At 38.1% G+C, this 27,969-nt stretch overlaps 1 protein-coding gene across 1 annotated transcript in view; it reads left to right on the forward strand.

The window, feature by feature from the left end:
• DNAH11 (dynein axonemal heavy chain 11) overlaps positions 1-27,969 on the forward strand; it is a 143,479-nt gene that overhangs the window by 111,528 nt on the left and 3,982 nt on the right. The window contains 18 exon segments of the mRNA XM_068932635.1: positions 1,298-1,530; positions 2,738-2,863; positions 8,831-8,985; positions 9,512-9,576; positions 9,578-9,649; positions 10,286-10,474; positions 12,400-12,522; positions 13,059-13,121; positions 13,123-13,253; positions 13,964-14,016; positions 14,019-14,108; positions 15,187-15,310; positions 18,304-18,535; positions 20,585-20,604; positions 20,606-20,768; positions 24,134-24,253; positions 27,723-27,846; positions 27,849-27,963. Of these exon segments, the coding sequence (XP_068788736.1) occupies positions 1,298-1,530; positions 2,738-2,863; positions 8,831-8,985; positions 9,512-9,576; positions 9,578-9,649; positions 10,286-10,474; positions 12,400-12,522; positions 13,059-13,121; positions 13,123-13,253; positions 13,964-14,016; positions 14,019-14,108; positions 15,187-15,310; positions 18,304-18,535; positions 20,585-20,604; positions 20,606-20,768; positions 24,134-24,253; positions 27,723-27,846; positions 27,849-27,963 (2,198 nt within the window).

Raw genomic sequence — 27,969 nt, forward strand, 5'->3', positions numbered from 1 at the left:
GTATGTTTAGAAAAATGTGTTGCAGACAGGAGGTAAATGTATTATGTATATGCATGCAGACAGGAGTTTATGTCTCTCGCTCCTTCTGTGCTTGGATTTTCAGCAAGTTCATCAAACTTTTATTTTATTTTGGGCTCTGTGATTATAATAAAGGTTTAGACAATTTTAAGGAAGTGTCTTGCAATAGTAATAGGAAGTTTTAAGGAAGTATTTTGCAATAGTATGGAAACTGTCTAACAGACGATTCTTTCTGCAGTGACTGCACTGGAGGTACGGTGCATTCTTATTAAGGCTAATAAATGTGCAAATTTGGCTCAGCATGAATAGATGCAATAACTTCCTGTATAAGTAACCACAGATTTGCATGCTTTTGGGGTTTTACTGTGCACTTTTAAAAGAATTCCAAAATTACTGCTAGCGCAGAGGACTATACATGTCTAACAAGGAAGAAAAATGCGACGGAAGTGTAGACCAGTATAGATTTTCTATGTTTCCACTAAACACCTTCTTTTTTTTTTTTTTTTCCAAATGATGGAATTATTTGCTGTCTTTTGTGTTGGGCATTTGCATTCCTTTCAGGAAGGACTGATTTCAGATGTTTTATTTCTTTTTGATTTCATCTTTCTGTCTGCGACACGTTATGCCTGCGACACGTTAGTACCCAGCAGGTGTGGTTATCTGATGAGTGCCTTAGCATATGTGGAGACCACAGCTTCCTTCTCAGTGAACAGGCACTCCTACCACCAGCACCTTGCCACAACTGGTGCTGCAGGAGCTCCAAGGCTGCCCCTGCCCCTGGAGATTGTCCTGCTCTCCATCTTTTGGAGGTGACCTTATTAACACATAACTGAACTATTTTAATAAAAGACCATGGGAATCCTGCTATGTAGCTCCTTGGTTTATAATTTTTGTGTAGATAAATGCTGATCTATGTTCTAGAAATACCTGTTCAAGAGCATACGTGAGCACTGAATTCGCAATATCAGAATACATATATACTGAAATTTATACTGTAAGTTCTTTTTAATTTAACCAAACTATGAATAGATTTTATGAAATAAATATCTTAAAGGAAACTCCCTCCCCTTTTTTTAAGCCCATGATAAGTAGGATAAAGAGCTCCTCATCACATTTCCTGGCATATTCTTTTGCATCTGATAGGCCACAGGGATCCTCCTTACTTTTCTGCCCAACAGCTTTTAATTTATATCAGCCCGGTTACGTTGTGCCTTGCCCTGGGTCATGTCCTGCTACTTTGCAGCCTTGCTGGATTATTGTATTCTGCTCTGATTCAAAGGTTCGTGTTCCCGTAACCGAAGGCCTGGACCTGATTGCTGTGTTGACTGATGATGCTACGATCGCAGCGTGGAGTGAGGGGCTGCCCAGTGACAGAGTGTCAGCAGCAAATGCCGCTCTCCTAACGCACTGCAAGCGCTGGCCTCTCATGATAGATCCCCAGCAACAGCAAATTAAATGGATAAAGAACAAATACAGAGCTGACCTTAAAGTCATATGTTTAGGACAGAAAGGGTATGTGCCTGCTGAAGAATTGGCTTTCACATTTACTGCCCTGAAGTTCCCCTGGTTTCGGAAAGGGGTTGGTGTTTGTTGAAATGCCCTTACCTGAACAGTCTTGAAATACTACAGTGCCGCTGCTTGTTTATCCATCGTATCATTTCCATTTAAAATGGGGCTTGAAAGAGGACCATTTGCTGCTCTCTTTGCGAATGTTGAGAAGGAAATAAAGTGGAAGCTGAGATGCACACTTTTGCAATAGGTAGAGTGCAAATTTTGATGATATGGCATTACCGATACTGTATAGTTTAGTCTATAGGACACAGCGCGTGCAACAAACAGAGGGAAAGATTCAATCTAGTGTATTACATTCAAGGCAAAAGCCAATATCAGGTCTTTTGCTGATAAACAAACAGTAACATTAATTTTTTTAACTGCTGCATAAGTTTTTAAACAATTTTAAGGCTTTTAAAGAGTAGAAAGGGCTACCCAAGTTTTTTTTTTTACTGAAATCCAGATACAACACACAATTATACAGCACAGTAAACGGTCACAGTAATGCCTTATTTTTAAAAAAGCATTTATCGTTTATCCTGTCTGCTCCTCTGAACGAACCCTTTTCCCTACCTGCCCTGAATTTTTTTTTTTTTTACTTTCCCTACCCTCACCGAATAATTGTAATTTTCATTCATACCCTACTGTATCCTTCTGCACAAAGATATATTGTTTGCTTACCTGTTCTTCCAGAATTGTCTATCACCTTCTCATTGCCTTTTGAAACAGCGGTCTTCCAAATCTGTCAGATCATAAACCTTTAAGGAAGTGTTTATTGTGTAGATCAGGGTATATCAAAAGCTAGAACACAAAAGTATAAATCCAAAGAAATAAGAAAAACTGGAAGTTATATATGCCTTCCAAAGCTTCTATATATCAATTCCAAGTCTTCAGGGTGGGGCTAGATCCTCGTATTTGCTTGTAAGAAAAGCCCCGACAATATATGTTTTGTGTATATGAGTACTAATAAGAGCATAGATGTAGAGCCATTGAACTCAAAACCATAGCACACTTAACCGCTGGAAAACTTTGTGAATGCAGTTTTGCATGGTTTAACCGATATTTTTCTAGAAAAAAATCACCAATTGTTTTATATGAAAGAAATATGTCTTTCTATAACGAGTACTCACCTAACATTTGAGGCTTTTTTTTTGGTTTTTTGCATGAGAGATTTTCTGAAGACTACTGAAAGAGCTTTAACTTGTGAAGGCACTGTATTAATCAAAAACATGGATGAACCTTTGATCCCATACTTGATCCCCCTGCTTGGAAGAAATGCAGCTAAAAGGGGAAAGTAAGTATACTTGAGTAATTGGAATTTTTCCATGACAGCTGGATCTATATTGTTTTGTTTGCCATTTTTTTGCTTACTACTTCATAACCCTTCAGTCAGTTACCTATTTCTTTTTAAAATGCAGTGGCTAAAAAATAGTGAAGAGTGGATATTAAGACGTCTGTATCTATATTTGCTTAAGTAAAAAAATTCACTTCAAAATATAGATTGACTAGTTCATCTGAAATTCTCAAATTGAACTAGAAGCAGAATACAGACATACATTTCAGCTTTCGTAACCCGAAGTGAAAACTTTCACTTTCTTTTTTACTTCAAAAAAGGAACAACCAAAAAGAGGAACAAATATCATTTGGCCCAAAAGAAAAGAAAACATTGCATTTCCATTTTAGGCCTCTGTAGCCAAAGGGAAAGCACTGGAACTGGCAAAACTAGATTTGCGTTTAAGAGTACAGGGTTTTCCAGCGGTAATATACGTTTAAGGAAGCCAGGCCTCCACTTTGCACTGTTTGCTGGGCCATCCTGTGGAACAAATCAAGAAACTGGTTACAAAAATGAAAAAAAAAAAAAAGGTTAACGAGGAAAAAAAATGATATGCTTCAACATGAGGCAAAAATGAGCAGCCAGAGATGGAAATTCTTTACATGAATATTGCTGCCGGTGTCCTGTGCGTCAGGGCAGGCTCAGCTGCCAGCGTTCACAAAACCAGCCAGGCTGGGGCAGTGGTGGTGCTGCTGCTGCTGACTCTTCAAAGACTGCTATGGCATTTGTGATACAAGGCGTAAAGAAAGCAGGGAAACATGCTCTGCTCTCCTGTGTAGGGTGCATATGAATCTTCCATTCCCTCCCCTCCTTTTTGCCTGGAATTTGAAAACTTGTTGTCAAATTTGAAAAATATCAAAAAGAAAAAATCCCTAAGACCTAATTAAGGTACCTCTAGAAATAAATTTTCAGGGATGATAATAAGAAAAGTAAAGAAGCTAATATTCTAGGCCCTGGTGCAAGAGAATTTCATTCTGTCGTGCTCTCCATCACTTTTCATGAAGACTTCCATTAGTGATTGTTGAGTCTTCAGTGCGGCTGTAACAGGTGGAGTCAACCTGAAGAATAATGTTGGTTTTTGGCTACAGAGAGTAAACCTGGTAAACCTTGTTAAATGTTTCGTCTCATGAACTGAAATGCAGTGCTATTGTCTTTGGTGAAAGTGAATTTATTTTGAAGCCTGAAAATATTCCTCTCTTCTTTCTGTTCCGATTTTCAAACACCACATCAACAGCTAGACTTTTCATGTTAAAAACTGTGAAAAGATAAAAAGTCAAAGATACCCCTGAGGCATTTCTGGACTGGTCTCAGATTTTACTCAAAAAGTGTTTAGACTACTTGCACAGTTTAAGACTATTAAGAGAGAAAATATGAAAGTGTTGTTAAATAAAATTGGTATGTAGTTTACCGATTACCCAAGTTCTCTCTCCTTCCTGCTTCACCCCCAGCTTTCAGGTGCCTGCACGCTAAATCTGAGCAATATGCAACAGCTCAAATCTTGAATACATAAAGCTCCTGGAAGATATGCCCTTGCCCTCCACTTTTTCCCCTTGAAATAGTTCCTTTTTGTTGCATTTTTCCCCAACAGTATTTGAAGTACTTCAGAGTAAGATCAGAGTAAGTCTGACTTGTAGAATCTGCAGTGGAGAAAGTGAGTGGAGAAACTTTACTGAAAGTTAGAATTATACTGGCCTAACAGAGAATTAGGAGCCACATGCTGTAGTGTAACAAGTCTTAAAGCATGAGAGAAAGAGGAATGTAAAACAGTAGAAAGAGGTTGGATTGAAAAGGAAAGGGGTCGCAGCGATATAACATTGCATTTCCTTAGCAAAAGCTCCCCCACAGTACAACTGAGCCGCACACATGCACACACAGACACACGCACATGCATATGAAAATATTCAAATATGAACAGAAGTTCCTTTGGTGAATATTTTAGCAACATTACATGATCTCGCATTCTCTGGCTCACTGAAGATGTAGCAACTGTCCCTTGCGGGGCATGTATGTAAAAATATGCCTTTACTATCAAATAAGCAAATTTTCATCATTCTAGCTTCATTTCTGTTATTTGTTTATTTTAGTAGTCGTGTCAGGCACCTGAGGTTTTTTTTTCCTTCCTAATAAAGAAAGACTAGAAAGATATTTGTGATAGATATGGTGCAGTCCAGCAGCTGAAGTTCATTAATAATTGGAATGTTGCAGAGTATGAAGTAATGAATACTAATTACTCCTTTCATGTCTGACAGCACCCTGTGGACCAATACATCAGCCCAGACTTTAATTTGGTTCTAGTAATGGTTTCATCAATAGTACATTAATTCTGTGTTTGAAAAGATATACAGTTGAACCTGACCCACACAGTAGATACCACTGTCATAAAATGGCCACATACTGACAACAACTGGATAATTACAAATAATTAAATCCACTGAGCTTCAGACAATCCTAATTTTAAGTAAAATACATCTTATCATATCAATCGACAAAAAGCATATCTAGGGAGATTTATCAGCTTGTACTTCTTCCAAAGCAAATTTACTAGCCTGCCTATTAGAGAACTTGCTGATCTGTGAAGCAGCTTCAGAATAAAAGTATATCTCCCTCATTGTTTATGAAGATTGTTCTTGTATTGGAATCTTAGAGATTCTATAACACTGACTTCTGATACTGTTTCTGAATGAAGACTGAGAAAAAAATCTCAGCTTCAGAGCTTCAAATATATGTGTATAATACACCTCACAGTGTGGGTGTTTGCAGTGTGAACTATGGGTATTTGATTTCTCTGAAAATCAGGCTGCTTATTTCAGTGTCTTATACACAAAAACCTAACAATCTTTAGACATTCCAGTCTAGTTGTTCTGTTTTATCTGAACTAGCGAACCTGCTCAGTGACTTGTAATATACATTATATTGTGACCTGATGTTGAAAGTGGCCAGAAAATGTTAAATTTTTTGTTAAAATATCTTAGGAATTTTTCTCTATCAGAAAAAGAATTGACTCGTTTCCAAAATTGTCAGTGCATGGGTTTTTGTAAGCACAAGAAGAAAATCAAGTAAAATTTAGGTTCAGCTTATTCGCAACGTATACAAAAATGTCTCAGAACGCACATACATACCTAGGTCTGTTGGAGCAGCTAACTCAAGGCATAAGTGTAAACAGGCACCAATTGTATACAGTTTTTTGTCAATAGCTTGCTATAAGAGGAGTGATGCTATTGAATAGGTTTGGTTTGGATTGGCTTTAATATTTATGTTTTATCTGTGGTTTTCCTATCTTATTTCCCCAGCCGGCAGTGTTTTCAAGATCACTGGAAGGGAACATTAACTCTAATAGATTAATGTCGTTCTGGCTTGTATGGGAGATAATAGAGGAAAAAATTCATTGTTCATAAGATTCCTATTTGTGTCCATATGAGCTGTTACACTCCTTCAAATCGTCTGCACATTCACAAAGTGGTAGTCATGTCCTTCCAATTGCAAGATTAGGTTATTACAAGGTTCTTTAAGATGTCTTCGAATTTGATTTATGTGCAAATGTAGCTTGTATGAACGAGTTTCCATTCTTGTGAGACATGACCATTATTCATGAAACAGCAAGACAGTTCACTCAGTTTTTCTATAGCAATCGCTTTCCTTGCCTGGAACGTCTCGCCAGCTGTGCAACTTTAAGGCAGCGCTTTTCCCACTGAACTAGTTTGACCAACTTAACAGTTTGCCTACTGAGATTGCCTAGTAACAGCTCCATTCTGCACTTGTCTTCACCTGATTTGTTCAACTTAATTGGCTACATTACTTGCTGGAGTTCACAAGTGTATTCCAGAAGCTTTTAATTTTAAGCAGCAGGAACTGAAAGAGAAAATGTGTGTTTATCTCTCTGTCTTCATACTGAAAAATATTGTTTCCCATTCCTTTTCCTATCCAAGAATTTATCACTCTTCATTCTTGTTGAGCTGATCCAAAACATTTAGCTATAGGAAGCTGTCATACTTTCTGCCGTTTAGAGTTGCAGTACATTTTGGAGAGCATCTGCCCAGAAATGTACGTTTGTTCATTTTGAGTTGCTTGGAAGTATTTGCTAAGAAAAGTTTTTGCGTAGACTGTTGACCCTTTTCATAATATGAGGCCACGTTCCTGTTCTCCAGAGTTTTTGTCTTCATCGGATGCCATCTTTGAAAATCATAAGCTTGTTTGTTTCCCCTGGCAGCACATCCACAAGGGAAAAGCAGTTCTTTGCAGATGAGACCAGATGTTGCATTAATTCTTAGACTTCTCACAGGTGAGAGTTTGACTGCCATGCTAGCTTGTGAGATTTATTTATTTTTAGTATTTGCTTTTAATAAAAAGCAGCTATTCTTCCAAGTTTATACAGGATTTCACAAGTGTTTTGGGAACATTTTTGAATCTTTAAGCTACTTTATTTCAAGATTTTTGAGAACTGCAACAGGAAAAAAATAGTGGAGAACAATCCTTTTCTAATTTACTTTGTATATTCTTAAGAAAGAAGGCTGGAGCTTACATGAAAGAGACTCTGCCTGTTCCAGGGGAGAACCGCACATTAACACAGTCCATTCTGTCTGCTCTGGTGGGTTAGGAGATTGTGAAGGAAAAAATTACCGAAAGTAGATTTTGGCTTTAGTAGTTTCTTTGGAAACCATTTTTTGTTATGTCCTATATCATGGACTGTGATAAAACAGCTGTATTTCTTTGGAATGCAAAAAGACACAATTCATTACAAAATGAAGCAATTCAATGGGTTTTTCCCACCTCTGTGTTTATCGTTGTTGCTCATATCACTTGAAATGCAAGAGAGTTGTAACAAAACATTTATTTTTCCCACTCTGTGATTAACAGAACCCGAGAATAGGTTCCATTGTGTGAATATTCTACAGACCTTTTAAAATAAAAAATTGTTACTAAAGTTTGGATCTCCATTCTTGGAAGAAAACATTAAAAGCAGCCATCACTGAACAGAAAATACTGTGTTTGTGCTAGTGTGTAATAGCTTAGTGCTGAAGATTGCCGTATTGCCCCCTTATGCACGTAGAGGATATAAAGCTGTGGGCACGTGCTTGCACCAGACCATGCACAGAGCATACACTGTAGTCTATAAGCAATGGGGTTTTGGAGGGGCTTTTTGTTTTATTTTGTTTTTTTTTAAATCCTGTTCCGTAAAAATGGGGAGGCCAACTTTACATTGCCTCATCTGCAGGCTCTGGTATGGTACTTTAGCAGTAGTGGCATTGCTGTGTGGAATAGGTTGACATTGAAGGCAAGGGGTCAGGAAATAATATTTCTTTGGTAAGGATTCTTGTTCAATGAGTAAAAGTGAACCCGAAATGTCTCTTCTCCTCTCCCTTCCCCCCTGCCAAGTAATTGATTTTGAAGAAATCATTTAGTAGGTTGCCTTTAAAAATCATTTTTATTTTAGTCACTAGCCCTTCTCTCTCTGCTGTTCACAATCAATTTGTTGTAAATCCACACATCTGCTTAGGGGTTTTTTTTAGGATTTACTGCTAGGCTATTTTGAAAGTTCGAAAAGATGAACTATATTTAAAGGAAGAATTGTAAGAGCTAACTGCTATCTGATTAAAACTTGTTTGAAAACTTTCCTAAGGCTATGGTAAGTAATAAAGATAGACGTTTACCCTTCAGCCACAGATTCTTCAGTACAGCAGTGAATAATCTCCTGGTCTCTGCTCTATATGCAAATTAAACTATGCCAATTAAAAAATGCTCTGTGAATTCTTCATGTAGTTTTGGTGTGTTCGGTCATCCTTTTTTTCTTAAGCTGTGGGTACTTAAAGTTTTGTATCTATTTCCTGTGATGCCTAGGTCATACAGTACTCATCTTTTGTACTGTAGAATATTTATGAATTGCCTTTATTAAGTGAGGTTCCCACTCTTGTCCCTTTTATTCCTTCTCAGGTATATCAAGATTGAAGGCAAAGAATGTGAATCCAACAAGAATTTCCATCTCAGCCTTCACACTGAACTGGCTAGCCCTCACTACGAGCCCGAACTGCAAGGCTCAGTGCTTTGGGACACCCAAAGCAAGAACTTGTGGAGACATTTGAATCAATAAAGTCAACTGCAGCTGAAATACAGCACAAGGTAGCAATAGTTGCACCATTTTAACAGCTTAAAGTCACCTATAAAATATGTATTATTATCTTTTGAAAAATGTTTATAAATTAGAAGTTGTCAAATTTCTGACTGTCCAGCAAGTGCTGTCTACTGACATATACAGTTTCTTATCTGTGGTGTGTAGTTGTCACGTACCATTTTTCTCCTCTTGAGCTAGGTGCTTGAGTTAGCACTCCCATAAAGGGAGTAAGTAACAGCGTGAAGTGTGAACAAATACATTCATATATTATTGCCGTTTTGTCACAGGTGAACAGGCACATTGCTACAGAAAACAATTCCCTAATATTTGTCTGAGCAGAAGCCTCCGTACCTTAAACATTTGCTACTGTCTGAGGTAAACAGTATTCGTTTTCTACAGTATATCCATATTCTTTTTGGTACTGATAGGAGTGTGCTGGTAATTCTGGGTGATAATCATGATGGACTGAAAAATAAATTAGACAACTGTCATCTTACCTATAGCCGAAGCCAAAGAAAATGAAGCTCAAACTGAGAAGGCAAGAGAGCCTTGCAGACCAACAGCCGTTAAAAGCATCTGTTCTTTATTTTGTTAGCAATAGTCGGGGCAACACCACCCGCATGTACCAGTTCTCACTGAAGGTAAACGCTTATTTTGCTGATTTAGTCTCAAAGTGCAAGGAACAGAATTCTGCCTCCAGCAGTGATGCCAATATATTACCTGTCATTTGTGCTAGATGTTCACGTTTGCAATGCTGCGTGTCTTGAGTTTGAGAAAGGAGAACACTGTGATTTCCCACATGGTACGTTCCCACTAATCCCTGTTTGTTGTGTGCTTCCATCAAAAGGTATTTTCTGATTATGCGAGTACTGTTTACCTTCCTTTTGTTAAGCTGTCTTACAAGGTCAAGTAAGAACGGTTTTAAAGCATTCTCTATCAACAATTTACGGTGGTAAATCTACCAAATTATCTGATGCTGTGAGGAAGGGAAGTCACACACTTCCAAATTACCAGCTTTCCTGAGTAAGAGGATGTGCTCACTGAGCTAAATAAGCAAGTTAAATAAGCTGTTTGCAGCCGTCACCCCTGCTCTCTGAAAGTTTCCTCAAAGCCTCTCGGCAGATGTGATTCAGTCCCTACTATCTTGCGTTTTTAAACTGCTAAAGCTGTCTCTTCTGAGGAACCTGGAGTCAGAAACCAATTTTCTTGCATGTAAAAAAACAAACACACAAGAATTTTGGAAATAAATAAATGAAAATAATTGTACTTATTTTCAGGTCTTCAGTGCAGTCTTCCAGAAAAAAATTAAGCGGACTGAAGAATCAGGAGATGCTCAGTGGCGTATCTGTAACCTAACAGAAGCTGTCACCTACTCCACCTTTCTTTTCACAAGCCAAGGACTTTTTGAAAAGGATAAGCTCATTTTCCTGGCCCCAAAAAGCTTTTCAGGTGAGGAAAAAAATTGGGTTGGTGATGCTGGTGGTTTACTGGTTTTCCTGCTTCTTAACTAGAAGGTGATGCCTCTGCCCAAATGAGTATCTTCTTGCCTTGTGGTAGTGCAGTTTGTCAAATGTTGTAATTCAATATGAGTAATATAATTCAATATAAATAATAACTACAGGAACTCCAAAGATGCATTTATGTAATGCTTTCATTTTATAATGTTATAATGACTTTCTCAGGCTATATTGAGGATAAATAGCGTGATTTAGCTGCTTGTGGCTTTATAATTAAGATTGAAATTAATGTGGCATGTAAAGTAGAAATTCACTAAATAGTACGCTTCCGTATCAGACTCAGGCTGTTATTTTTCCTTTTTTATTTGAGTAGCCATAAGCTCTGGAAAAAAGCAGGGCTCGATTGTACTGAGTGGCAGGTTTTGCCCTGAGGAGCTTGCTCCAAAAGGAATTGAGTCACAGAGCCAGTCAGTAGCAGATGCAGGAATTAAGCTAGAAACTGACAATTCAGAGGGAAGATAAAAAATTATAAATTGAGGAATCAGATCTGGGGAAGGATAGGAAAAAAAAGGAATTGCCTTACACAATGTATAAATGAGAGTGAAAGAACAAACAGAAATGTCTAGAAGAGAAAGGAAAGAGAAAAGGGAGGGGAAGAAAACTGGTGACGATTTCTCTGAATCGTGGTACAGATGACTTTATTCATGTCACTCGGGCTTTTAGCACTATGCTACTTAACTCTTGTTCTTTTGGTAGCGGTGGTGCTGGAATGGATCAAGAAGCGTGGGAATCTATACAGTAACTGAAAAATAAGCGCTATCATAATTACAGAGTAGACAGAAAACAGAGTAAGAGGCACGATAAATTTATGATTTATTAAACAATTTTCTAAGGAGAAAGAGAGGGTCTTTTATTAAAGGAAGAAAGAAGTATTTATATGAGAAAGCAGAGAGAGTATATGGTAGCAAGGCAAGGGTGTGTCTTTTTCCCCACTATTTTTTGATTAAAATGGTAAAAGCACTAGCAGAAACAGATTTTTTTAGTGTGCATTCAGTTGATGTGCCAGAACTGATTTAGTTGATACAGTTCTGCAGTCCACTTGTACAAAGTCTGAGTCTTCAGTAAAAAATAATTGTGAATCTATCCCTCCATTAGTTTAAAAAAAAAAAAAAAGAAAAAGAACAAGAAAAAAGAAAAGAAAAAAAGAACAACAAGAAAAAACCCTTAGGATTTGCAAATTTGCCCAGAGTTTTGTGACAGCTTGCAATCTGAAGAGGGCTTAGAATGATGCCTGAGACACATGTGCACTACTTTTGCTTCTCTCTGTCTTTCAAGAGATAGAAAGATATATAGAGATAATTGGATGGAATTCAGAACTTTACTTTTTTAGTAGTACAGTGTAAAATAATTTGTGGCCAATATTATATAATGTTAACTTCAGTGTGTAAAGAGTTATGTCTTTATGCTTGTTTACTTTACCACAAGCTAAAGAAATACAACTGTTATTGCTGCTTAGCTCTTTTTAATATCTGAGAGGATTTGGCTGTCAGTACATAGATGCACAACAGTTGCATTTTCTGCAAAAAGTTTTGACAGAGCGTTTACGTTCGGTTCTGAAGATATCTTTTTAATGGGTTAAGGTAAGTTCAGCTCTGTGTGAGTGTGTGTGTAGGAATGGTTTTGAAAACGTCACAGCCTTTAATGACAAATACCTAAGAATATCACTCTCTCTATGGCAGGTTTCAAATCAGTATTTTAAAATGCCATTAAAACAAGATGTAAATTATTTTATTAGAGTTTTAGAAAATGCAGCCCTAGGAATTCTTGTTGCTTTGTGCTCCCTACTCAGTAATAGTTAGAGTGGTGAATACTTTAAGGCAGAAGTGGCTCTGAAGCAAGTCTGATGACCTTTTCCAATTTTGTATGCTGTCAAGATTCTTCTAAGAAGTAAAAAGACAGAACTCCTTGAATTGGATTTTCTGATTTGATTCACAGTTGAACACACTTACAAGAGTCCCATTGACTTTTTAACTGCTCGGTTGTGGAGTGCCATTAGGGTAGGTTTAGAAAATTGCTTTTCAATTTTCAATTTTTTTTAATGTTATTTCTGGAGGCATGCTACAACTAGATAATTTCAGATAAAATCGTATGTTTCACAGCAAATTTTAGTAAAACTAATGATGCTTTCAAAAAGTTGTCTTTCCTTTTTGGATATATTTTTCCTTAAACAGTTAAATCGTGTATTGTGCTTTATGAGGAAACTCTGTTTTACCATAATTTGTCCAGTCCTCATCGGAATATAGTTTTGATTTTCATACTGCTCCTTACTGTAGCAAATGCTTAGTGCAAAGTTTGCAATTTGTGGTATGCTGATATTTAATCCTAAGTAGGCAGTATGGTGATACTGACCAAAGTAATCTCTTAGTATTATCTATATGTATGTAAATTTGCATTTTAAAGCAAGTCTTGAGTCCCCTGTGATAGGGTTAAACTACACTTTTTGACTTACCCTAAAAGTAGCAAAATTTGTCTTCCCGTTTAAAAACTTATGCAGAGGATACACCACCCGTAATTGTCTTTGGTATGTTTCCAGGCTATTGCACTGCTGGATGTGTTCAGGGGGTTAGATAAAGATACTGAAGCATCCACCAAGAGACTGGAAGAAGTGGGTGAACTCAGAATGTCCCGAAAAGGAAAAGCTCCCCCAAGAACGGAAAAACAAAAGCTCTCTTCAGAAACTAATCATACTGAGGGTGCTCCATCCAGATAGAATAACATATGCTCTTCGGTATGAAATCTGATGGTACCATGTGCGAGGGTGGCTTGGATGTGTCCGTAGGGAGAAAATTCCTATGTACTAAGCTATGATGTTAATAGCTAAAAGTGTATTTCTCAGTGACAGTTCCCATTATTTTATTAGGGCCAGTAGCTAATGCCATGGGATGACAGGTCATTTTTCAGGTCACCCTTCCTTAAAATTCTGTGACACCAAAAAATATTAATTGTGGATACTTACCCAACCTTTTTTCAGTTGTTTGCCTGGTGTACTGTTTTAATCTTTTGAACCTAAGTGCTGGTCTTGTAGGCCTGATCCTCCAGCCTCCACCATCACTGCTGTTACCCCATTTAATAACTTCTGAGAAAGCAGTGTTTCTGCCCTGAGTGTTTACTCTGCCCGGTTGTCCTGGGTTTACATGACAGTATTGCCTGCACACAATGTTTTCTTGGATTCAGTTACTGAAGACATCTTTTTTTATTCAGGAGTTGCTGTGCTCTATCACGTGGCCCCTGTCCCATACAGAAACAGGACTGATCTTTTGTCTCGTTCTCACTGCGTGGCTCCCCTTCTTTCCTTTAGTTCACCTCCCTAACACCTTCTTAATGAAACAACTGTTAAACCGTCGCTGTCAGCTGCTCAAATCTAAGAATGTAGTGCAGGACTGAAGTCTGTAACAGGGAACACTTTTGGTGCTTCATGCATATTTTCTGTGTAAATAGCAACTTTGTGGAGGAAAAGCTTGGCTCAAAATATGTGGAAAGCATAAGGATGGACTCTCTTCATATGAAGAGAGCAGCCCAGCCATCCCTGTGTTTTTCATTCTGTCTCCAGCAGTAGACTGTCTTAAAGATATGGAGACATTAGGTAAGCCTCTTTTTTTCTTCTGGTTTAAGGATCATTCAACTGTGCTCCCACTAAAGAAATAGAATTTGAACTCCAAAGTGAAATGGAGGATACGGGGGGCATATATGTAAATATATCAGCATGTAATAGCTATATAAACACGTGTGTTTCTGTGCAAGTGTGCACACAGGCATGTGTATGCATGTATTTTGTTCTAAACAGAACAAAGCCCTCTAGAACTATCTGTCCTTACAATGAAGTATAGATTACTGTGGTGAAGTTGGGCAGGATTTATTTTCAGCAGAAGATTTAAGTTTTAAAGTTTCTTCCACCCCCACCATATTCGTGCTAAATGGGGTGGATGAAAAGTGTAAGGCCATAAGCACTACAGTATGAAGAAATTTTCAGACTGAGCATTCCTCTGCTTGGCATAATGCAGGTTTCCTTTGTACTGTTTTCTACCTTTTGACTAGATGAGGGCCAGAGGGCAATTTTCTCCATGCTCATGTAATCTTGTGCCCCCTGTGACTAAATAATGGTCATTATACAAACTATATTCAATTGTATAAGGCTCTGTCGCTTTATGCTTAGGATTACTATTCCCTACAGACAATACTGAGAATACCAGGTTAATACAGCTGTGACCTCGCTGTGCTCAATTTAAACTCAGGCCTCACAAGGTGAGAGGCTTGTGCATTTACCCACTGAAGCAATCAGTTAAAAAACTGATGTGATATCTACCACATGTTGCTCCCTTTTTTATAAGGGAATTGCTCTGTACCCCCTGTAAGAGTTTCTAAAGCTCAGTAACAATGCCGAACATCTATCAAAATGTCAAAAGGTTCATTATCTTAAAACCAAGGGAACAGATTTCTGCAGGCTTTTTCTAATACCAGCAATAAGGCCACTGTTGAGAGCTCGCAGTTTTGCTTGTTGAAATTGTAAGAGTTTAGTGAAGTGCTTCAGAAGAAGTAATATGCATTGCACCAGTGATAGTGAAATTAATGGAGCATTATCATTCTTTTTCCTTTTTTCTCTGCTAATTTACCTATCTCCCCCCCTTCTGTCACTCACCCTCCCCCAATTATTTCTTTAACAGGCAAAAAGCTTGGGTTCACTATAGATTCTGGAAGATTTCGTAACACATGTTTAGGATAAGGGTTGGAGGTGGCTGCAAAGGAGGCCCCAGAGAAGGCTGCCAAACATGGCCATTGGGTCATTCTCCAAATGAGTGTCAAACAGCCCCTCTGATGATGGTTGTCCACTCAGTTGGAGGGATGTTCTCAGAATACCAAATAATCTGTGGTAGATTTCAGCAAAAGATTTAAACAACAAATAATCTTTTTTTTTTCCCCTTTGGCTTCCAGTTGTAACAGGATAAGCATCATGTTAATTGAGTGAATGTCATATTTTGCTTTGGGTTTTGTAACACTGTCTTTGCACTCCCAGGAGGAATAGGAGAGAGAATACCGAAAGCCTCTGATGACTACGTAGGATTATGTCCTCAGGAATACACTTTACCCATGTAATTAAGAACTCCTGTTCCATTGAGCAGGCCATAATGGAGACTTGAATAAAATTGGTCTGACTAGCCCTTGGGAAGCTGTATAATTAGCACTGAAGTGCTGTTCTTCAGAGATAGCAATAGCAGCTTTGACCAGCATTGTAGGGTTTGAGAACCCACTCTGCAGCAAACAAAGAGAGCCACACAATTGCCTGGTAAACTATCATTCCTGACATAATCACAGAGTTGACAGGAGCATTACGATTGTTAATATAACTGAAAGAAGGTGCTTCCCTCCCATTTTTAATGCTAAATAGCCAATGTATATTGTAACAATCCCTTTGTCCTGAAACTGTACCAGAAACGTGGGTTCCACACCTTGCTTTTAAGGAGGTCACAGGGACCAGGTTATTCCCTCCTGCTCTGTTTTTAACCTCGGCAGCATATACATTTTGTTGTCAACCCGGTTGCCCACAACAAACAAAGAGATAGGCCAGACTCAGTGTTGTCTACCAACTGAAATAAAGCCATCATACAACCAGGGAGCCTTAATGTGCTAAACACTGTACAAACAAATACACACTGACTGCTTCATTGATGTTTAAAATGAAAGAAATCTTAAACCAGGTTTTACACAGCTGTACTAGTAAGCTAGTCACACTGGTCTAAAAATAACCATGCTTTTCTATTAGCGAGCACTGAAATATTATTGTGAAGGAAAAACACGTAGCTGGTTTTCAGTGGAATTTGCAGGTACTCAGCCGTTGTGGGGAATGGGCATGAAAATGGAAGATGGTAGAAGTCCTAATTCAGCAGTATTGCATGTCTGAAGCTACAGTAATAAATGGGGAGCATCTGAGAGATTTCTGGTATTACAGGACTTCTCTGTTTTCCAGCCCATTATGCCTCACTTCAGAGGGAGGAGGGAGGTGAGAATTTTACTGGGAAGATTTTTGATAGTGAAAGGCTGGGGAATGTCCTAACTCAGACTGAATAAAGATTTTCCACCAAATTCTAAATGGTGCTAAGCCAGCTATAGCTAATGTAATTTGCATGTACTCAGTGCTTTTCAAGCTTCAGTCTTCTTTTTATTGACCTAAATAGCTGTAGCCTACATTATTATGTTTAAAAAAAACTTAAAACCCAGAACAGGAGCAAAAGAGGTGACATTTTTGTTGGGGGGGGGGGTAGGGGTGAGGTATATAAATTACATATTAAAGAACCCTCTAACATTTCAACTAAGCTGGCATCCTATCTGGGAAACACTAAAAAAAATTGCCTTGTCTCTGGGACTTCAGACTTATGCCCCTGAAGCAGGTAGGAAATTTACTACTGACCTTAGTGATAGGTAAGTCAAGCTCTTAGCGCAAAACTGTATGAAAGTGAAGCTGAGGAAAGTCCAGAAAGTGACAGAGCAAGAGGAAGGACAAGTATGTTTTATGGTAAACAAAATATGATCTGAAAAAAGTTTGAATTTTTCATAGGACAAACAATTGAAACAGCGGCTGGTAAATCAGCAGAAGGAGGACTAACGTGAAAATTTTTGGTAACAGGTTTACCTTTTGTGTGACTTGCATTATTTTCTCAAACTCAGACATGTGATATATCAAAAGGTTGTTTTGTTAGTTAATTCAGGCTTTAATCACTTTCACTTTGCAGGGGATGGATGCAGCCTATATGGAAATGCAGGTGCTGCCAGGCTACTGTCATGTCATGTGATATGAAAGTCTCTCTCTCTTTCTGTCCCCCTATCTCTTCCTCCCTGTATCAAGGGGCAATTTGGGAACAACTCCATAGCAGCTCTCATGATAAGGTGATGCAGTAGCTATAAAGTACAACTGCCTTGTCTTACTTCTTGGGTGGTGTATGGAGTTGTAATTTCTCTTGCACCACGTGGGGGTGGAAGCCAGTGCAATCAGCCGTTTCTGGCACACCAGCAAAGAGCCAGAGAGAAGCCCTGTGCTTGAACTGCAAATTGAGTTGAGTTGCTGGTACTGCAGCAAAAGAAGGTGGAATGTGAGGGGAAGTAGGGGTGAAAGCCACTGTAGCCCATCTGGTAAATCCATGTTGAACCTTTTTCTTGAGATTCCCATATTTCACTAGTAGGTGCTTTGGAGGCAGATATTTTTCCATTAAAATTAAGTTTGGTGGATAACTTCTCTGATCTATCAGTGACATTACACTCTTCATATATTAAGAATCTTAAAGATTCTGAAGTGGAATGACTTATCTTTTTAAGCAGTGGCATAGCTGTAACCGTTTTGCTTTGTCTAGCACTGCTTCAGTCTTGTTGTCTAGCACTGCTTCAGTCTTGATCCTGCTATGCATTGGGCATGTTTTGTCTTAGGTCCCAGCTCTACAGGGAATTTAAGCAGAGTCTAAATGCTCTGCCAAGTTATGCTTAATTTTAAATATAAGAGTTACCTCCCCTCACACAAACACGCACACCAGATCACTTAACTCTGAATTTATAATATTTTCATTAGTTGCAGAATCAAGGCCTTAAACTTTAGAGGCTTATGGTAAAAACTCTGCTATTGCAACAGCTACGAAGAAATGGCAGCAGCTTAGATTCCTCAGCTTTGCTCTTTGTATCGTCAGTTTATTTAATAATAAAGTGATGCTTTGAATTAAGTAACTATTCATCCTTATAAAGCCACAATAACAATGTCTTAAGGATAATGAATTTATTTGCATATTGGCTCTTTTTCAACAAAATATTCCTCTAGTAGCCAAGTGGCTAGGAACTTTGGATATACTCCTGGAGCAATGCAGTGAATTAAGTCGTTCTGATTTCCATGTCTTCATTAGCGCTGAACCAGCTCCAACTCCAGAAGAGCACATCGTTCCTCAAGGAATATTAGAGAACTCAATTAAAGTTGCCAGTGAACCTCCTACAGGGATGCTAGATAATTTACATGCTACACTCTACAGTTTTGACCAGGTAAAAGCAAGATGTGCTCTTCTTCATTCATTTGTTTTAATTACTTTTTCCCCTTTGGAGGGAACTGATATTGTTGGTGACTGCTTTGTAGCAGACCAGCACTTGAAGATCTTTGTGCTTTCCCGCTGCAATGAAAGCCACAGGGAGCTTAACTATCTTTGTCCTGCGTATTTCCTGTCAGTGTGGGGCAGGAGGAAAGGAGTCACAATAATACATACATTTGTATTAATGGATATCTAGATGTAGATATACATAGCTGTATCTGGAGAGAGAGAAAGAGGCATATTTATTGCATCAGCTTTACTCAAATACAGTCTTATGAAAAAACTGACCACACTTTAAAGTCAGAGGTGTTTCATTATACGGTAGTCGCTAACTTTGCTTGTACTTGCTAACTTCGCTAAATTATTGCTAGGTTCAACCATATCTATTCTCCCACAAAGTGGAGTTATGCATCCAGATGCTAAGGCAATGCCTGAGTACCCTATGTATGTATTCCTGTAGTTAGGCATAAAGAAAGGAATTTATGAGCAAGAGTCGCGTGCTGTTTGTTGTTTTGTCATCCTTTCTTTTCCTGTGTGAAGTTCTGTGGATCTGCCTGGCAGGAGGAAGAGGTAGCTGAGAGGAAAGAAGGCATGAGAATGTGGAAAACTGGAGTGTCACTGAGTGTGCTTAGCCTAATTCCCCCTGAACCCCTGGTTGTCCCTGCACTGTTACCCTGAGTAACAGTGTAGGTAGTCCCTCAAACTCAGTGCAAGTCGGCTTCTCCACAGTCAGGGAAGAGCTGGAGTAGCAAGGTTATTCATGTCAGTGTGACATACCATGATAAAGGCAGCCATCATGGTGTTACTTTAGCCTTCTGGCAATTTATTGGTATTTATTTATAGAACGTAGGACCCACGAAAGTGGAGCTTGGATGAAAAGGGTAAGACTCGCTTTTATAGAAAGCGCCTTTAACCAATGCACAGAATGCTAAAAGAGCCGTGTCAAAAGCTGCGTTGGCTGCAGGTGCATTGATTGAAATGGTATGATAAAACTCTGAAAGATATTTGTGGGAAAAGGAGAACGACTGTGGTTTTGTAGCTACATAGACAACCTTTACTGCAGCAATTGTTTTCATTTGTTTACAGCTCATTATAATAGTGTTCTTAATGGGAAGCTGAAAAGGCTGGACAAAGCTTTTAATAAAGACATGTTGTGTGCAGTTGTGCCACTTCAGACTGTGTTCAATTCAATAGATATTTATATATCTATTTTAATTAGCTAGCTCATTTCTAAACGTGATGTTTTTAGCCATGGGTGTTTGACGTTTACTACAAATTCGTATGCAGATGCTATCTTTAATACGTTTCTGGTTAAGGTATTTTAATTTTTTGGAAAAAAGAATTTTAATGAGAAAAATCAAACTGCACCTAATTCGGGTGGAATAAATTTCTTGTTTTGTAATTCTTTTCTTTAAGATAAAATTTTATGTTTTAATTTTCATGAGTAAGCTCATGATTCTGACCTAAGGAAAGTTTTCTGTAGGATATAGTATTTTTCACTTCTGCTCAGACTTTACTACCTGTTGTTCAATTAAGGATGAGCTATTTCCTTTTGGCAGCTAACAATTTCTCTCTCTACGTTTTCTCCAACACGTGTACATTTCAAAATAATTTTGCGTCAGACTGTTACGTTAATTACCCCTTAACCTAAAAAATAGAATGTGGAAAAATGTCAAAGAATTAAGAATGAATTCCTGCAGATTTTATAGGAAAACACCATGTAGTTTCTCTCCATAATTTAAAAAACAGCTAAATAAAACACTACACAGAATCTCATTTTGACAAGATTCTTTACTAACATTAAAAAGAATGGATGCAAAAGAAAAATGACCAAAATTCACTTTTCAAGCATGACTTTTTGGGAATGTGCATGTAAAATTTGAAGGAATAGTATGCTTTTTAATAAATATTAAACTAGCATGGATGTTTGGCAGCTGAGGCAGGTACAGCTGCCAGTAACAATGCCAGTTGTTAACTAGATAAATGTATTCCTTTGCTTTGACAGGATACCCTTGAACTGTGCACCAGAGATAAAATAGCAGCCTTTTTCTCTGTGCTATTTTCCCACTTGCATTGCTGGGAGACTCAAGTTTGGCCTTCAAGGCTGGAATTGCAGATACCCAGTCAGTACTGGAGACCTCACCGTCTGTGTCAACGTCCTCTGCAGCTATTTAGAGATGCACACGAAGGCAAGAAGTAGTGGTCAGGTAACCACGCACGAAGGTGATTTTGACTTGGTCAACTGTTTATACTGAATAACGGGGACATCATTTTTCTCTGAAGCTGTTATTTAAGTAGCTGACATTATATGATCCTATTGCTGAGTACGAAAATAAACCAGATCAAAGGGTGGGGGGTCTTTTGGCAGTGGATGCTTGAACTTTGTAATATAGGTCAAACCGGTTCCACATCAGTAGCTGAGAGGGAAAAAAATGCCCTTCATTATGTTAACAAAAACAGTGGTTTACATGTGCATATATGCCAAATTCATTAGGCAGGTAATGAAGCATTTGCACAAATGTAATTACATACAGCAATTCTGACAGTTCATAACACTGCATTAATAATCACTACAATTAGTTCTGATGATGGAAGCAATTTACAGCACGTCACATGTATAAATAATGGTGCATTTCCTGCATGTGTCATTATTATGTATTAAGGATGCCACCTTGTTGTGACTTTCTCAGTAATGTTCCCCTTGAGTCGAAGTTAAGGGTAGATGAGTGATTTTATTTCTGAGCCACAGCATGTTTTACAGTTGTGTGGTTTAAATACTCAGTTGAGGTCGTTTCTTTAAGTTCTATAAATGCAATGCCTAAATAATAGCAATAGTTATCCACTACTTAATGATGTAGATGGTACTGAATAGGTCCTCCCATTTTTGTAATTAAAAAAAATTAAAGTATGCATAGCTTTAAGGAAGAAAAAAGCAGAGAGAGAAATGTTACACCTCACTAATACATGCTTTTCACCATATCTCCCAACTTGTAATTACTCTTAGAAATTAATTATCCTTTTTTCTTTTTCCCTCCTGACCTTGTTTTTTTAGTTAATAGGATGTGAAACTGATTTTCCTTCTTTGGCACTTGATGTCACAGTGAAATAATTTCTAAATGAAATAATAGTGATGATTTAGTAATGCTTCCCATTTAGAAGAAAAGTCTATAAAATCAGCATGTTCCAACCCTTATTTTTCATTACTAATAAACCTCATTCTTGCTGCTCTTTAAGCTCTATTCTTTTCAAACTACAATTCAAAAGCGTGATAATCAATTGTGCTATGTAATAAGAAAGAGGGTTCTGATGGCAGGAAGGACTAAAAATGTCTGTCAGAGAGTTATTTTATCTCTCCTTTTGGAATACTGTGTATTGGCCCTTTTCATTGTATTGGCTAGTGATTCATTACATTGTGGCTTCGTAAGAATTTTCTAAGGTTGGTACTGTAGAGAGAAAAAAGAGATAAAAGTTCTTCAAAATGCAACTATATGTGTGTATATGTATATGTATGTATCCATATGTAGCTATAGTTTTGCATTGGATATCCTTTAGGGACAACTTTGTTTAGACCATTAGGGACTGACCAGAAAGCCTAAACTGGAAAACTTGAGCTAGTCCATCAGCTAGTGGAAATTGTCCTAACTCCACTGATAGCAGTGGAGCGATGATCATTTGTGCCAGTTTATGATACTTCCCCGTGAATATTTAATCTTCTTGCATCTCAGTTTGGCTTAACCCACTTCCCTGTCGGTAAGACGAACTCTGCCTTACAAGCCTCTGATATTTAAGGTCTCTTCAGGTGAAGCGCAGGCTGCTTGATCCTACCTCGTTGTCCTGCTCTTTCCCTTCTACCTCCTTATCCCCATACACAGGTTCATGAAATTGTTGCTCAATATTATGAAGGGACTGTGGACTCCAGCCTCTCCATATCCCCTGCTCAGTGTACTAGGACTACGAAGCATCAGTGAAACCCTTCCTGCACGTATAGGAGCTGGAGGGATGCTCCTATGCAGCTGCTGAGGAGACAGACCAAATCAGCCAAGATTTGTGTGATGCGGAGGATGAATTTCTCTCCTTGAGTGCAATAGACCGATTTTCTAGCGAGTATGATGACAATTATGCAAACCTGACAGCTGAAAAAGGCTTCTAATGAAAATGCCCAGTTTTCTCACTTTCGTAAAAATGTCCCTATTATATCAAAAGCTTTGATTATGCCAGTGTAATCAATGTCCCCAAAGGTATGTGGCTGAGTGAGGTTGTACTGATTTAGAATATTCCTATACTCTTCTAAAGGACACAGGAGAGAAAAAAAAAAAAAGCGTTTCTTGGGATAAAAATATATTACATTAGAAGAATATTAAATACACTTTTTTGCCAACAAAGAGAAAAACAGGTTTATTCTAACTGCAAGAATGTTTTATTCTAAACTAAAGTTGATGTTTTTCCACAGAGATTCTCTGTTCAGTTTTCTCATCACCAGCATGCAGCGTTGGTTATAATATTCTGGTGGCCTTTTTTTTTCATTCATTTCAATTGAAAAGAAAAGTGGATTAGTATTTCACGCATTCCATTTGAGATAAACTTGTAGGAAGCACACTGGAATAGCTGCTGCTATTTTACTTGTTCTGTTCTGTCACATCACGCACTACTTAAAGCCTATAATTAAGTTTTTACTTGAACTGTTGGGAGGCAAATACTGCCCCCAAGGGTGTAAAGGTTCCCATCTGGAAAGGCTTCATCACAAACTGGCATATTTTGCAAACCAGAGGGTAGCAAAAAGAAGCTTCAAATTCTGTGAAGCCAAACAAAACAGAAAGACAGTAGTTTCTTGAATAAAATGTGTTACCACTATTAATCACAAGCTCTGAGAACAGTGTTATAATTCTACAATAAACGTAATGCTTACATGATGTGGTAGTAATGGGATTAATATTAATTCAATTTTTACTGAAATTCTTGAATGCATCCCAAATTCAAATAATGTAGAATTTCACTTACTCAGTGTTTCCTAGTGAGGAGATATAAAAGACTGCAATCAGATATGAGATTTTTATTTCTCCTTGAAGAAAGGCACAGTAGGTTACCTCCCTGTCACTTCTAAGGATTATGTTTTTAAAGGTCTGTATGGGAAAATACATGCACTTGTTAATGAGTTATGTTCTCTTATCTCATGCAGTGTTTTGAAAATGTACTTTGCTCTTAAAAGCTTTTTATAGGGGATTTTTTTTTATAAGGGTTAAGGTAGAAAACATAAGGCTCAGATGATACCGCTTTTACACCATTACTGAATTTCAGTAATAAACTTGGTATTTTTAATCAGATGTTTATAGATACCTTTCACTGGATTGAGAAAAGGAAATGTGTTGCAATGTAGTTATTTTCTAAACAACAGCAAAAAAGATTAACGAGAATGTGTAACCATTAAGCTTTCTAAAAGGAAGTATTTTGATTTTCCTCTGTTTCTTGTAGCAGTATTATTCTGAACAACTTTGGTTTGTTCTTTAGAAAGCTGACCTGTTGTTTCATTTAATGATGCATCCTACTGTTTTGGGAGATTCCGCAGGAAGACTTGCGTTATCTCTTTGGTGAGATTATGTATGGTGGCCACATCACCGATGACTAGGACTACAAGCTCTGTTACACATATCTGCAAGAATTCATAAGCCCACCTATGGTAGTAACTTTTCTTAAAAATATACTTAAAGCTTTTGAATATGTATAAGGAATGTTAAACCTAAGAGAAATTAATCTGTCAGAACTGGAGCCTTCTGAGGAAGACTAGAAGCTTTTTCTTCCATGGGTCCCACCCATACCAAGTTCTTGTCTGGCTATCTTGGAATAAATTATCCAGTTTGTAATCAGTACAATGACTCATCATGAACAGATTTTGTCTGCAAGGGTGTGTGACTTGGCTTTTTGCTTATTTAAACACTTTTGCAAGCACCTTGACATGGCAACTTCAATTCAGTTTTTTTGTAACATCGCTGGAATAGCCACCTTAAGGACATAGGGTATAGCACATGAGAGTTTCTCTTTTCCTCATATTCTCTTTTAAGGTGGTGTTGTCCGTGGGTGGACGTGGGAAAGTATCTTTTATTAAACTGCTACAATCGACAGATTCATAAGTTAACAACCGTCAGGAGTTGCACAGTCCTCAGGACTTTTTACTGTTTGTATGTTTTCATATTTGCTGTTTCATATTTACTGTTTTCAAATTTACTGTTTGTATGTTTTCTTCTCTGGATAAATAATAGCCCGGAAACATAATTCCTTTCCTTGCTTTTTCCTGTTTCTAAAATACAGAAAACAGTTTGTAAGACTGCTTCTCATTTTCACAGCCCTCTTACACATGTCTCTCTGTGTCTGTAGCTTTGTCAGAATACCACCAGCTGATACATACTGCATGAGGTGAATTTCACCATTGAGCTTTGGTCAAAAATTTCCAAAGTTTTTTCTAGTCAGAAACAAATGATAGAACTTTTAAGCAGATCAAAAAAGAAAAATCACCCTGCAGCTCTGTCTAATTTTAGTTTTAAAAAGCCTTGCTTGAGAACTGCTTTAGTCTTTATAAACACGTGTGTGTGTTTATATAAAATATCTATTTTATACATATTTGTATAAAAATATATATATCTATCTAAACAAATGGCTGCTTCTCCTAAACTGCTGAACTGGTCACTTTAGAGAACTGACTACACAATTTGCTAAAAACAGTTGAGACATTTTTCAAAAGCCCTTTGCAGACTTATTATTTTTCTTTGTGCAAAGGTAAAATGCTGATTTGGGAGAAAAATATTAACACGTTACATTAGAGCAGGCCATTTGTGGAGCTCGGCTAAGTCAGGGAAACTGCACTTTTCACCCCGGCAGTGCAGCTGAAGTCTGCCTCAAGGCTCTGAGCGCAATGAGTTTGCTTGTGTCTCCTCCATCGCTAACAAGTGCGTTTTCATATGTCAAAAAGCCACACTCAGATTAACACAATTGGAAGTAACTGCTCAGAAGAAGAGGCCCAAGAGTAGGTTGCCATGGAGACGGAAAGGCTAAACACTACTGTACGCGTGACCTCTGCGGAGGATGATTTCTCCAAATGACAGCCGAGGTCACGGGGGCACGGTGGGAAGCTCATTCTGCCCGTTCCTGCTCTGTGTCTATCCTATGGATAAGTAGAGAATTACTGCTTCCAGTTTAGGCAGTCCATTAACCTTCACAAGCCTGAACTTTCATTCAAATAATTGTAAAATAAGTATAGGTGGTGAAACCTGAGGAGAATCACTGCTATTTGTATGGCCTTTGGAAAGTTGAGGGACTCAACCTTGAGTGTGGATCCACTGTTACTTTAAACAATGAGATGACATTGTTCCAAGCTTTTTGCTGTAATTGTAATCTGGGGAAGCAACGTTTTTGCTGAGAAAAAATGAAATTCATTCATTGACTGGCAGCCACGTGAACGCAAACAGGGTGGCAACACATTTCATCAGTGTTGTCGTTTTACATTCACTGGGGAGGTTACCTTGTCTTTTGCCTACTTGTCTCGCTGATGAATTCTTTCAGCTATAAATTTATTCCACAAGATGTGTTAAAATAAAGTGTTATAATAATAAAGAAAATATTCATTAAATAAAGTTAAAATAAAGTGTTAGCGTTAACACACTAATTTTGCTATTGCTTTTTTGGGATTTGTCCTGTGGACAAGAGGGCAGTGAGTTCCTGCTATGGACTCAAATGACTTTCAGTATCCCATTGTGCGCATGACTCCCAGGAATACAGTAAACTATAAAATAACTATTTTAAGGGCCACCAGAGAGAACGGTGAGTACAGATTGCCTGACAGAATTGGTCTTTCACTCAAAGCGAACAACAGGGTTTTTTTCAAAACCTAGGCGCTACTTGAAAGTGTTTTCTTAAGACATAGCTCATTGTAGGTGAAGTTAGTGATGCTGGTTCAGGTGCAGATAAATGGCTGGCTGCAGAACCAAAATGACTTCAAAAATAAGTGCTTACTGGTATTATTGTGAGCGGCAGTTTGTTGTTGACTAAATGCCAAAAGAAAGCCTTTAAAAATATGTTGTGATTTTGTGGAGCGGATCCTGTGTTAGGGAGAAATCGCTGTTGTGGAAAGAACTACTCATAGCCAGAAAGATTTTTCAGCAAAAACAACTTGCGAGACTGGAGTAAATCCCGGTCAGTTCTATGACAGTAAGTTCAAAGGAGCTCTTTGAGTCCAGTGAAGTCTTTACAGCACAGGAGCTGGGGAGACTGGAAAACAAATACGATTGCATACAGCTTTTTTCCAATTCTGTCATCGGGAGGGTAGGCCACAGAGAGTGCATCTCACCCATGCCCTCTGGCAATTATTTTATTCTTGACCTGCTGCAAAGTCCTGCCAGAGTGGAGTAGCATGTTTTTTCCTCTCTAGTCCAGCTCCCGGATGTTCAGAGACAAGCAGAAGAGAAAGGGAGGGCCACAACACATAAAGAAATGTCCTAACTGACAGCCTTTTAAGTGGAAGGTGGATTGGAATCACTGCTTCTGACAAGCTGAGAATTTCTCAAATACTGGTATGTGCGCCATCCTATTTCTACAAGTGCTACCATACTGCATTTATTTGTCTCATCTATCTCATGCTTCCTGTAACAACTTAAAGGTTATTATGAGCAGAGTGTGTTTGCCCCTAATTAACTACACACCTTAATGCTGTGGCCCCTGTGTTGGGATGGAGGTTCAGGTGAGTTGGGGCTCTCTTCCTGCCTCTGCCACAGGTGTCCCGTTTGTCTCGGTATTAGTGTGTCTCAGACTCCCATATGCAAAATGAGATAATAATCCTTGTGTGTCTTCAGAGGAAATGCAGAAATTCAATACTTAGAATGCACCCGTTTCAGTAGTGGCAGTCCTTGAAATAAACTCAGAACATCCTCATGCAGAAAAAGAAAGCAACAACAGTACTTTAATACTGCAGCCAATAGGTGCGCAAGAAAAGTATACAATGAGTAAGTGGGCTAAAAGTACTCTGATAACCATATTCCACTGTATCAGAAAGTATAGGTGTCATTTTAATAGACTCCAGCCAAATTTCTGAAAACTTGCAGGCACAGAGGAATATATCAAGAACTGATAATAACATTATTGATTTTTTTTTACTGCAGCTTGAAGGGGAACTGACTCTGGCACCAGATTTCTTAGTCCCACCAAATCTGTATTATGCTAGATACCATAAATACATAGGTGAAATGCTATCACCTGAAAGCCCAGTACTATATGGACTGCAACCAATGCTGAGACAGAATACTTGCCAGCAACATGAGATAATCTCTTCAAAACTCTTTTGGAAATGCAACCCAGGAATTCATTTGCAGGAGAAGGATCAGGCCAATCTGCAGAGGAAAAGTTCTT

Source organism: Struthio camelus, chromosome 2, assembly GCF_040807025.1.
Source record: "Struthio camelus isolate bStrCam1 chromosome 2, bStrCam1.hap1, whole genome shotgun sequence".
In the NCBI taxonomy this organism is placed as follows: Eukaryota; Metazoa; Chordata; class Aves; order Struthioniformes; family Struthionidae; genus Struthio; species Struthio camelus.